This window comes from Lepisosteus platostomus, chromosome 5 (assembly GCF_059453375.1).
Source record: "Lepisosteus platostomus isolate fLepPlt1 chromosome 5, fLepPlt1.hap1, whole genome shotgun sequence".
Classification (NCBI taxonomy): domain Eukaryota; kingdom Metazoa; phylum Chordata; class Actinopteri; order Semionotiformes; family Lepisosteidae; genus Lepisosteus; species Lepisosteus platostomus.
Genome location: NC_142615.1, coordinates 68160640 through 68173457, shown reverse-complemented (window position 1 = coordinate 68173457; position 12818 = coordinate 68160640). Strand labels below are relative to the sequence as shown.

Genomic DNA, 12818 nt, shown 5'->3' with positions numbered 1-12818 from the left:
TCTCGGAACGGACAGGTGGTCTCTCCGATCAGGAGGGTCCCTCTGGGCTGCAGGGCACCGCAGCTGAAGCACGTCATCTTAAAAAACCCCACAGAAGAGATCAATGTGGCCCTTAAATTTCGGATTGACAGCTGTGACTACGTTGTATTCGTGACTTCAGAATTGATGAAGTGCTTCAGGTGCGGGAGCGAGGGGCATGTGGTGAAGAACTGCCCGGAGGTGGAGGAAGAGACGGGCAGGGAGCCTCAGCCCCAGGGCGCACAGGAGGCCAGCCGACAGCGTCAGGCAGCGGGGAGCGGAGCAGCGCAGGGAGGCAGCGGTGAGTCAGAGCCCACGGCCGGGGTGCAGGAGAGGAGATCGCTGGAGGGAGCAGGTGAGCCCGAGCCGGTGGCGTCCCAAACAGGAGAACAGACAGTAAAGAGTGGACCACCGCAGCCCCCCACACCGGAGAGCAAGAGACGAGCGCTGGCGGAGAGATGAGCGCTGCTCAGGAGAGTCAGGGAGAGAGAGAGCAGGTAGTGACACCGACAGGGGAAAACGCGTATCAAGCGCCAGCGAAAACTGTAGACACGGTGTGGGGAGGAAATGAATTATCATCTGGAAAAATAGACGATGGTTTTAAGACGCCGCGGAGAAAGCACACAAAAAAATCTGTGCAGAGTGCGGTGCAGAAGAAGCGCAGCACAGAGAGCTCGGTGGAGCCCAGGGGCCACGAGTGACTCCGACACCGGGAGAGTGAGGACGCGCTGGAGTGTCCTCGCCGCCACCGCCGCCGCCACCCGGAGCTTCACCGACTCCTCTCTCGCCTCGGGCTCCTCGTCCCAGCAGAGCTGCAGAGGAGGCTACAGCTTCCAGAGCAGCAGGGAGTTCTTAGAGAAGACTAAAGGTAAGAGGGGAACTGTGGTCGAGGACTTTTTTCCTGACACCGAGCTCTTTGTCCTCTCCGCGATATGCCATCTGAAGAGGGGCTCGGGTGCGAATGACTTCAGTGATCAGGAGAGATGGCGCCTGAAGAGCCTTTTAGGTAAGATCAAGGCAGTACCGCGAAACGCACCTCAGCACGAATGAGTCCTGTCCCTCACATCACATCACTATCCGTCTGCGTGCTACATGTCTGTTCGTGTTTTATGTTTTTTCTTTAACGCAAACATGGGCGACATTAGGATAGGGAGTTTGAACACCAATGGTTGCCGGAGGGCTTTGAAGCGAGCTGCGGTGTTGGAGATTATCAAAGAAAACAGCCTGCAGGTGACTTTCCTGCAGGAGACCCACACCGACAGCTCCAACATCGTCGCCTGGCAGCGGGAGTGGCAGGAGGACATCGTGTACAGTCACGGGTCCCCTTTGAGCGCGGGGGTCGCGGTGCTGTTCTCTGTGGGGTTCAAGCTCCTCTCTATCGCCGTCCAGGAGGTGGTGAATGGTCGCCTGCTACTTGTGCGAGTAGTTCTCGGGAAGAAAACCTTTGTTTTTATTAACGTTTACGCACCCACCGACGACGGGGAGAGGGTCACCCTCCTCAGGGAGCTTGAGACTGCACTGGCGACCTGCCAGCCTGAAGAGCTGGTCTTCCTGGGGGGGGATTTCAACTGCACAGAGAGCAGCACACTGGACAGGAATCACGCAGAGCCACATGGCCCGTCGGCCAGGGAGCTGCGCAGGATCCTCGTCAAGTCTGACCTCACTGACATCTGGAGGAGATGTCATGGGGACACGAGGCAGTACACCTGGGCTCAGGTCAAGGGGAATACCCTCTCTCTGGCCAGGCTATACCGATTCTACTGCCGTAAACATCATTACAGCATCGTCAAGCAGTGCTCCATCTGTCCAGTGGGCCTGTCGGACCACTGCCTCACTGTCTGCACAGTCGCTGTGCCATCAGTGAGGTCCCGCAGTGCCTACTGGCACTTTAATACCCAGCTGCTTGACGATGCTCACTTCTGTGACTGCCTCGTGTTCTTCTGGCAGCAGTGGAGGAGTCAGAAAGCCCACTTTGTCTCCCTGAGCCAGTAGTGGGATATTGGCAAGGTGCAGATTCGCCAGTTCTGCCAGCAGTACACTGGAAGTGTCACAAGAGGTATCCGTGAGTCCATGAAGGCTCTGGAGAGAGACATTCTGGAGCTGCACAAGGCTCTGGAGTGTTGTGCAGACAGGAGGCTAATTGATGACCTCCACACCCAAAAAGAATCACTCATTGGCCTGCTGGGCACAAAAGTACAAAGAGCTCTAATAAATTCTAGGGTTCAGTGTGCATCAAAGGTAGACACCCCGACTCGCTACTTCTTCAGCCTAGAGAAGAAACCGGGCCAGAGCCGGCAGATCCACTGCCTGCGCTCGGAGACAGGGCAGCAGCTGCACGAGGCCGGGCAGCAGCTGCACGAGGCCGGGCAGATCCAGGAGAGGACCGTGCAGTTCTACAAAGCGCTCTTCTCCAGCGAGGCTAGTGAGGACTCGGTCCGCACACGTAGGTTCCTTGAAGACCTTCCACAGGTCCCCGAAGACAAGAGGGCAGGGCTGGAGAGGCCTTTCTCCCTGGAGGAGCTCTCCTCCACACTCAGTGGCTTGAGCAATGGCAAGACCCCTGGTCTCGATGGCCTGCCAGCCGAATTCTATCGTGCCTTCTGGGCTGTGCTGGGACCTGACCTGCTGAATGTATATTTGGAAAGTCTGGAGCAGGGGGACCTGCCACTGAGTTGCAGGAGAGCTGTTGTCACCCTGCTGCCTAAGAAAGGGGACCTGTGTGACATTAAGAACTGGAGACCTGTTGCTCTGCTGTGTGTGGATTATAAAATCCTGTCCAAGGCTCTGGCCAACAGGCTGAGGGTGGTGCTGGGGTATGTGGTGCACTCCGACCAATCGTACTGCGTGCCCGGAAGGTCAATCTTTGATAACATATTTCTGATTCGAGATGTTTTGGCCACCTCCAGACTATTGGGTTTAGATACTGGTCTCATTTCGTTAGACCAGGAAAGGGCAAAGGCTATATCAAAGGATAGGGTTGAACATCAGTATTTGTGGAGGACCATGAGGTCCTTGGGGTTCAGCCCCGTCTTTGTTGCCATGATTCAGGTGCTGTACAGTGACATCTTCAGTGTGCTAAAGGTCAACGGAGGGCTGAGTGCTCTGTTTCCAGTGCGGAGGGGAGTCAGGCAGGGCTGTGCACTCTCAGGAATGCTCTACTCCCTTGCCATCGAGCCTCTGCTACATCAGCTGCGCTGGGTCATCAGGGGCCTGTCCATCCCGGGCTGCCCCGATTCCACTGTCAAAATCTCGGCGTACGCTGATGACATCATGGTCGTGGTCGGAGGAGGACAGGATGTCAGGGCGCTACAGACAACTTTGAATGATTTCCAGCGGCTATCATCAGCCAAAGTAAACTGGGCCAAGAGTAGCGTCCTACTCCTGGGGGAGTGGAGCGAGATGGGTCCCCCAGTCTTGCCAGAGAGGCTCAGCTGGACCAGAGGGGGACTCAAATACCTGGGGGTGCACCTGGGGCATGAGGCCAGTGTGAAAAAGAACTGGGAGGGGCTCCTTGAAAAAGTGAAAGGTCGTCTGGACCGCTGGCGCTGGCTGCTCCCCCAGATCTCCTACAGAGGCCGGGTTCTGATTGTCAACACCCTGGTGGCTTCGATGTTTTGGCATCGCCTGGTGTGTCTGGAGCCACCAGCCGGACTGGTCGAGGAGCTGCAGGCCACGCTCCTCGACTTCTTCTGGGACGGACTGCACTGGCTGCGGAGGGGCGTCTTCTATCTGCCCAGAGAGGACGGAGGGCAAGGACTTATCGACATCCGGAGCCGGGTGGACGCCTTTCGCTTGCAGGCAGTGCAGAAGCTGCTGTTCGGCCTGGCCTCGCTGTCCTGGAGGGAGCTGACCTTCACCCTGCTTCGTCGAGCAGGACACCTCGGGCTCGACTGTGTGCTCTTCCTGATGGACACCAGCAGGGTTGACCTGTCTCCACTGCCGCCTTTCCAGCGCAGTCTCCTGGAGACCTGGCGGCATCTGCGCGTGCAGAGAGAAGAGGAGCGGCCCAGTCTATACTGGACACTCAGAGAACCATTAATACACAATCTACGAATGGACATAGAACCGGGCCGCTCCTTGGACTTCACCAGCAGACTGGTCCACGCCAACGTCACACAGCTCCACCACCTGCTGGACGTGGATCAGGGCTGCTGGCGCAGTGTGGAGTGGGCGTGTGACGCGCTGGGACTACACTCACGGCGGTGTGTAGACAGGTTTCTTAGTCAGCTTCGCTCTGCTCTGCCACTCGAGGAGATGCTGCTGATCCAGGGCCTGTTTGAGGATCATCGCCTTCCAACCACACAGCCTCCTTTCCCTGGTCTGCTAGTGTCTCCTGCGCTCAGTCCCAGACCGACGGGATCTCTCCTTGAGCACCTTGCCTCAGAGGAGAGGTCTCTAGGTGGTGTTGGGGGGAAATGTCTGTACAGACTAGTCGTAACATCTAGGCACCAGGCCCAGCTGTCCGCGCTCCCTGACACTCCCTGGAGGGCTCGTCTGGGAGTGCTGGATGACGTCCGGCCTGCCTGGGGTAGCCTCTACAGATTTCCCCTCAACAAGAGGGCTGGTGATCTGCAATGGAGGGTCCTGCACACCATCCTTGGGGTCAACTCGTTTGTGTCGGTTCTGGACCCGGGGGTGTCTGACGCCTGTCCCTTCTGCGCTCAGAGGGAGACGGTGTTCCACTGTTACAGCGCCTGCTGGGAATCATGTTTGCCGTACTGATCCGGCTCTTCACCAACCTTGGCCTGGCCTTCAATGATGTTATTTTCGTGTTTGGGGTAGGTCGTACGAAAAAACGAAAAACTCAGACCCTCCTAGCCAATTTTCTGCTGGGCCAGGCCAAACTCACCATCTACAAGACTCGGAAAAATAAGATCTCTGGATCCGGGTCTGTAGACTTGGTGAGGATGCTTGAAGGGTTGGTGAAGAGCAGGATATCGTTAGAATTTTTGTTTGATAAATCTCATAATGACCTCGGAACCCCATGTGTCTGTGTCCCCAGGGGAAGTTCACCACGGCCAGCGATGTGTGGGCGTTCGGGGTGACTGTGTGTGTGTGTGTGTGTGTGTGTGTGTGTGTGTGTGTGTGTGTGTGTGTGTGTGTGTGTGTGTGTCTCTGTGTGGGGGTGTTGGGGGTGACCCCATGTGTCTGTATCCCCAGGGGAAGTTCACCACAGCCAGCGATGTGTGGGCGTTCGGGGTGACCCTCTGGGAGATGCTGAGGCTGTGTAAGGAGCAGTCCTACGCCTCCATGACAGATGAGCTGGTGATCGAGAACGCTGGAGAGTTCTTCAGAGACCAGGGCAAGCAGGTAACAGCCACACCTGGCCAGGAGTACCTGTACCTGTCTCTCTCCTGTCTCCTGTCCTACAGGCTCACCCGTCTCTCTCCTGTCTCCTGTATTGCAGGCTCACCCGTCTCTCTCCTGTCTCCTGTCCCCAGGTGTACCTGTCCCGGCCGGAGGTGTGTCCGCAGGGCCTGTACGAGCTGATGCTGAGCTGCTGGAGCCGGGAGTCCAGGGACCGGCCGTCCTTCCCAGCAATCCACCGCTTCCTGCTGGAGGACGCCATGAACATGGTGTAGCAGGAGCAGCTCCGGCCTGCGGACTCTCGCGGGGCAGGATGTCCTCTGTGGGCTCGGAGGGGGGCGGCCCTGAGGGTTGAGCCTCTTGTGCGCCCCCTGGTGGCGTTCAATTCACTGTGACTGGCCCTGGTCAGTATCTCCATGTGATCAATCACTGTGACTGGCCCTGGTCAGTATCTCCATGTGATCGATCACTCCTGATCCATTCGCTGTGACTGGCCCTGGTCAGTATCTCCATGTGATCAATCACTGTGACTGGCCCTGGTCAGTATCTCCATGTGATCGATCACTCCTGATCCATTCGCTGTGACTGGCCCTGGTCAGTATCTCCATGTGATCAATCGCTCCTGATCCTTTCACTGTGACTGGCCCAGGTCAGTACATTGTCCAGTCCTGTAAGACCAGGAGAATAGTTTTGGGGTACCAGCTCCTCGTCTCTGCGCCCCGGTGTGCAGGAGGGATGCGACGTGTTTCTTTCCTTCTTCTTCGCCGACTACTAATGTTGTACATAGAGTACGGGACAGATTGTTACACTAATATATGGAGACGTTGGTGCGTTCCCCGTCTGCGGTCCTCGCGCTGCCTCTGGGCGGCTCTGGCGTGTCGAAGGCTCTCGGTTCGTCTGGTTCTTGTCGTGAATCTTTTTGTAGAAGTTTTAATAAAGTAACATTTTCAGATAACTGGGTGTCCTGTTCTGCTTTCTGCATCACGAGTGATCGACTGCCCCTGCTGCTGACTGGAAGTCATCAGTTAAAGGGTATCGGCTTCAACAACAGGGCTGTGCGGCTTGTTCCCCACCCCAGCCCCTCTCTGTGTACAGCAGTGCCTCCGGTATCAGCTTCAACACTGGCTGGGTACAGAGAAGGGAGAGCTGGCGAGGAGCGTGGCTCCGATCCTATCCTTGATCTGATCATGGCTCTAATTCCTTTGGGAATTCATAAGACTTGTTTTCTATCTTCTGCGAGAGCACAATCACAAAGCGTCTAAAACTGTAAAACGTTTTTACAGAAGCTATCCAGACAGTTTGGGGTCATGCGTTCGTTTGATCCAGCTGGGGATTCTGTATGACCCTGACAGAGACACTGATTCCAGGTGAGAGACTCAGACTGAGGTGAACTGTCTCCAGCTGTACGACCCTGACAGACACACTGATTCCAGGTGAGAGACTCACACTGAGGTGACCTGTCTCCAGCTGTATGACCCTGACAGACACACCGATTCCAGGTGAGAGACTCACACTGAGGTGACCTGTCTCCAGCTGTACGACCCTGACAGACACACTGATTCCAGGTGAGAGATTCACACTGAGGTGACCTGTCTCCAGCTGTACGACCCTGACAGACACACTGATTCCAGGTGAGAGATTCACACTGAGGTGACCTGTCTCCAGCTGTACGACCCTGACAGACACACTGATTCCAGGTGAGAGACTCACACTGAGGTGACCTGTCTCCAGCTGTACAACCCTGACAGACACACTGATTCCAGGTGAGAGACTCACTCAGAGAGACTCAGAAACTCCATCTGTCTCCAGTCTGGTGCAGTGTCGTCCCCTAGCGTTAACCCACAGTGGACACTCCATCTGGCTCCAGTCTGGTGCAGTGTCATCCCCTAGCGTTAACCCACAGTGGAACCTCCATCTGGCTCCAGTCTGGTGCAGTGTCGTCCCCTAGCGTTAACCCACAGTGGACACTCCATCTGGCTCCAGTCTGGTGCAGTGTCGTCCCCTAGCGTTAACCCACAGTGGACACTCCATCTGGCTCCAGTCTGGTGCAGTGTCGTCCCCTAGCGTTAACCCACAGTGGACACTCCATCTGGCTCCAGTCTGGTGCAGTGTCGTCCCCTAGCGTTAACCCACAGTGGACACTCCATCTGGCTCCAGTCTGGTGCAGTGTCGTCCCCTAGCGTTAACCCACAGTGGACACTCCATCTGGCTCCAGTCTGGTGCAGTGTCGTCCCCTAGCGTTAACCCACAGTGGACACTCCATCTGGATCCAGTGTGGTGCAGTGTCGTCCCCTAGCGTTAACCCACAGTGGACACTCCATCTGGCTCCAGTCTGGTGCAGAGTCGTCCCCTAGCGTTAACCCACAGTGGAAACTCCATCTGGCTCCAGTGTGGTGCAGTGTCGTCCCCTAGCGTTAACCCACAGTGGAAACTCCGACAGGCTCCAGTCTGGTGCAGTGTCGTCCCCTAGCGTTAACCCACAGTGGACGCTCCATCTGGCTCCAGTCTGGTGCAGTGTCGTCCCCTAGCGTTAACCCACAGTGGACGCTCCATCTGGCTCCAGTCTGGTGCAGTGTCGTCCCCTAGCGTTAACCCACAGTGGACACTCCATCTGGCTCCAGTCTGGTGCAGAGTCGTCCCCTAGCGTTAACCCACAGTGGACGCTCCATCTGGCTCCAGTCTGGTGCAGTGTCGTCCCCTAGCGTTAACCCACAGTGGACACTTGCTATTAAATCCTTCTGTTCACCACGTGGAATCAGCAAGCAGACACTCGTCATCTGTTCCTATGTCTGGTGTCGGGCAGCCCAAATCTCCCGTCTGCCCTTCAGGGAATGTAAATCTCAGACGCTCCCATCACACCCTCGATCAGTGATCAGTGATTAAATGCTTGTGAATAACCCAACGGGCCTGTTGAACCCAAATCTCTCACTGGAGGGCTGCATCAGTGGTGGGGCTTCAGCCTCATCCTTGTGGTCAGGATGCCTCGCCTTGCGCTTATATCAGTCGCATTGATTATGATTTATAATAATGTGATCATGTTGATAATGTTGCCCTATTGGCCCTATACAATTTCTTGCATTAGGAATGTGTCTTTTCACAGACCCCAGCTTGCTCTCCGCTCTGAATGTGGAGGCGAGCTTCAATCTACGACGAGGTCCACATCGGATCTTCCGTTTACCTCTTCGAAAGGGGGGCTGCCTTCCCAGCTGAACACGTTCCACACCGCCCGACAACTCCTGCAGGACACTGAACACGTTCCACACCGCCCGACAACTCCTGCAGGACACTGAACACGTTCCACACCTGCTGAGAACTCCATCTTGCGTTAAATCTCGAGTAAACCAAAACACAGAACAATGTTCGGGTTTCGTAAAATAACTGTTCCTAATAGTTCAACTGAAATAAAATAATAACTTAGTTCTACTCAATCCCTTAGTTTTAAAATCTACAAAAATCATTTTAAATTCTCTAAATTCAAAGCTTTCCTTTCACCAGACCTCCAGCCAGACTGATGTTGGCCTCTCTCTCTCAGACGAGAGAGCGCGTCTCTGCCCTTCCTGACCACATCTCCTTAGCAGAAGATCTGAACACAGATCAAACGCTTCTAAGGAACAGCCGCTTCAAGAACAGTTCTCAACACGTCAGTGTGAATTTCAAATCGCATTTCAATGTTTTTTGTCTGGCGTCTGTACTTGGTAGATTCATACGCCTGTGAAAAATGAAAAATACCTTTCCTCTGAGAGACCTGTCGTGCTCTATTTCTGGGTGACCTTGGACATCATCCATCTCTAACGAACTGTGTTGACTTCTGACGATTCTTGTGCACTCTCTCTCACCTGTATATAAAAGCACACTTCAGTCACCTGCAGGCGCGAGGCCCTGCTGACGAGAGACGCTCTGGTCCTCAGGTACGGGGCTGTGAAAGAGCGAGAGGCTGGAAGTGGGGCCTGCTCCTCCTCTCTCTCTCCCCCGTGTGCACTCACAGGGTCGGTCTCTCTGAACGTGCCGAAGACGGGCGGAACTCAACACCCCTGCCTGGACAATGAGAGGAATAACAGGCGATCAAAACACTTAAGGACACCGACCGACTGACCTTGCCGAGAGCGTTCATGAGGTTTCAGACCGAAGTTCGGGAGGAAGGCGAGAGCCGCCGCTCGCCTGCGCTCGTCAGTCTCACACTCAGCACATCTCACACTCCTTCACCGCAGCAGCTCAATCCTCTCCAGCGCACTCTTTACAGTCCAGCTGCACCACGGAGAGGAGACCCAGGAACGCCTGAGGGGCGACGGAGAGGAATCCACTGTCACACACAGCAGTGACACGGGCACACGCAGTCACATGGGGACACCACAAGGGAACTCACAGCAGATGATCGCTCGACGGCATCGCAGCCGAAACACGGGGTCGAGCCCAGAGAATTTCACAAGGCACTCAAAGCCAATCAATCACTCTCTTTTCTTGAGATCACATGTTAATGGAGGTTCCAGGAGAGAACATCAGAGCAGGAACAGGATACCCCCGTCCCCACAGTGTGACTGTTCCCGCCAGAGCCCACAGACCACACTCATTCCCCAGCACAAGTCCTGAACTGGAAGACAAGAACCGGGGCAAACCAGTAAGTTACTGCTGATCACTACTTAATAAACTTCAAGGTTTAACGGACAACCTGCAGATCTCCTGTTTTCGGTTTTTATATCGTTGTTTTTGAGTCAAACATCCAGAACACCCTTTCATAACGCATCTGTACGCCCTGTTCTTGCATTTCTTTGGTTTAGTTTCTGCTCACTTCCCCTGGAGTGAAACACGCCTCCGATTAGTGTTTATAAAACTTTCATTTCTCTTTACCTGAACTCAAATAAACCTGCAAGAACACATCATCATACAGAGCTTCAGCACAGCGTATTTCTTGTCACTTATTTTTATACCATATTACTGTATTTGAGGTGTCATCTGAACCGAAGCAAACCTCGAAAACACGTTTTTACGACATTGTCGATTTTAGCAGCGGTGATGCAGACCTCCAATATAGACGGTTTGAAAATGTCGTCTCTGTTCAGCGGAAGTGCAGCAAATGTGTGAATCCCGGTTTTAAGTTCATTTATTGATCAAACTGTTTCTATCAGCCCTGGATCTGACATGAGCCGCAACGAAACCGGAGCCACTTCGACACACCGGTATCCTACAATTTCATTAAAAAAACACTTGATATCTTTCCTTCAGGAGGAGGAAATACAAATATCAGCTAAACAAGCCAGCTAGTCAAAGAAACAGCACATTTAAACCTACAAAACTACAATTTCACTCAAAATGTCAGAAGCAACTGAAATTAAAGTGGCCTTCGAGATCAGTTCAGTGAGCTCAATAATAAACTTTTACACCAACAGACCCACAATTTCACCACAAACACATGGAGTTTGTGTCTGTGAAGGTGAAGTGTGAGACGATTCTGTCATCAGGAGGGAGGGCCACAGCAGTACAGCAGAGAGAGCCATCACTGTTACCCACATACTCTCACACCGGTCCCATGTAGAACTGCTGTATTAAACTGTCTGGTGAAGAGACGCGTCTGAGACTTCTCATGATCAGGACAGGTCACGGTAAACATGCAGAAAGTGATGGTGAATTCTCGTTTCGCCTTTCTCTTATTTACTCGTTGTCAAACATACCAGTCTGTGTTATTGTGCGTTTTGAAAAGTGGTTGTCGATTTCTTTAAATGTTTCATACAAAAATGCTATTTGGAGAGTAACTAATTAGATATTCCCCTTGACTGAGGATGTGTACAGTCATCCATCAGGACTGGTACATTTAAAAATGACTGGACAGAGCGCCACCTACAGGCGAATGGCCACATCACAGCAGCAACGTGTGAACAATAAGACTTTTACACCCAAAAACCACAATTTCTCCACAACCCCATAAGCACAATGATCAAGACACTTTTACACAATTTCACCACAAACCCCCAGAACACAATTATAAGACACTTTCACACAACTTTACCTTAAACCCCCCGAGCACAATGATTAACAGACACTTTTACACAATTTCACCTCAAACCCCCCCAACCTCAATGATAAAGACTTACACAACTTTATCACAAACCACCCGAGCACAATGATAAACAGACACTTTTACACAATTTCACCACAAAACACCCCGAGCACAATGATAAAAATACACTTTTACACAATTTTACCACAACCCCCCCGAAAACAATAATAAAAATACAGTTGTATACAATTTCACCACAAACCCCCCAAGCTCAATGATTAAGACACTTTTACACAATTTGACCACAACCCCATCGAGCACAATGATAAAAAATATTTTACAAAATTTTACCTCAATGATAAACAGACACTTTTACACAATTTTACCTCAAACACCCCAAGCACAATAATAAAGACAGACACTTTTACACAATTTCACCACAAACCCCCCGAGCTCAATGATTAAGACACTTTTACACAATTTGACCTGAAACACCGCGAACTCAATGATAGACACTTTTACATGATTTCACCCCAAACCCCCTGAGCTCAATGATCAAGACACTTTTACACAATTTCACCACAAACCCCCTGAGCTCAATGATCAAGACACTTTTACACAATTTCACAACAAACCCCCCTAGAACAATGATAAACAGACACTTTGACACAATTTTACCACAACCCCCTCGAGCTCAATGATAAAAAGACACTTTTACAAAATTTCACCACAAACCCCGAGCTCAATGATAAGGAAACTTTTACACAATTTCACCACAAACCCCTCGAGCACAATGATAAATTTTTACACAATTTTACCTCAAACCCCTCAAGCTCAACGATAGACAATTTTACACAATTTCACTGCAACCCCCCCCGAGCACAATGAAGACACTTTTACACAATTTTACCTCAAACCCCCCGAGCACAATGATAAAAAGACACTCTTACACAATTTCACCACAAACCCCACGAGCTCAATGATAGACAATTTTACACAATTTCACCTCAAACACCGTGAGCTTAAAGATAAAAAGACACTTTTACACGATTTCACCTCAAACAGCCCAAGCTCAATAATCAAGACACTTTTACACAATTTCACCTCAAACAGCCCGAGCTCAATAATCAAGACACTTTTACACAATTTCACCTCAAACCCCCCAACCTCAATGATTAAAACACACTTGTACACAATGATAAATATTTTTACACAACTTTACCACAAACCCCCCGAGCTCATTGATAGACACTTTTACACAATTTCACCACAAAACCCCCGAACACAATGATATAAAGACACTTTTACAAAATTTTACCTAAAACACCGGGAGCTCAAAGATAAAAAGACACTTTTACACAATTTCACCTCAAACCCCCCGAGCTCAAGGATAAAACGATTTTTGCACAATTTTATCTTCAACATGCACATCACATTCTCTCCACTGCACATATCATTTCCATACCTCCTCCCTCCTCATCCAACTTCTCTGGTTCCCTTC

General features: G+C 51.9%; 4 protein-coding genes and 1 pseudogene across 12 annotated transcripts in view; 3 read left to right on the top strand and 2 right to left on the bottom strand.

The window, feature by feature from the left end:
* LOC148671859 (GTPase IMAP family member 8-like) overlaps positions 1 to 12818 on the bottom strand; it is a 372703-nt gene that overhangs the window by 22088 nt on the left and 337797 nt on the right. The window lies entirely within an intron of this gene.
* Positions 1 to 12818, top strand: part of LOC148671865 (uncharacterized) — a 297768-nt gene that overhangs the window by 61232 nt on the left and 223718 nt on the right. The gene's annotated exons all lie outside the window — the stretch shown is intronic.
* LOC148671872 (uncharacterized) overlaps positions 1 to 12818 on the bottom strand; it is a 183987-nt pseudogene that overhangs the window by 44650 nt on the left and 126519 nt on the right. The gene's annotated exons all lie outside the window — the stretch shown is intronic.
* Positions 1 to 12818, top strand: part of LOC148671873 (uncharacterized) — a 641462-nt gene that overhangs the window by 521071 nt on the left and 107573 nt on the right. The gene's annotated exons all lie outside the window — the stretch shown is intronic.
* LOC148671878 (epithelial discoidin domain-containing receptor 1-like) lies at positions 5185 to 5660 on the top strand. The gene is made up of 2 exons (XM_088632840.1): positions 5185 to 5328; positions 5460 to 5660. Exons 1-2 carry the CDS (start codon positions 5233 to 5235, stop codon positions 5598 to 5600), a joined length of 237 nt encoding a protein of 78 aa, XP_088488966.1. The 5' UTR covers positions 5185 to 5232; the 3' UTR covers positions 5601 to 5660.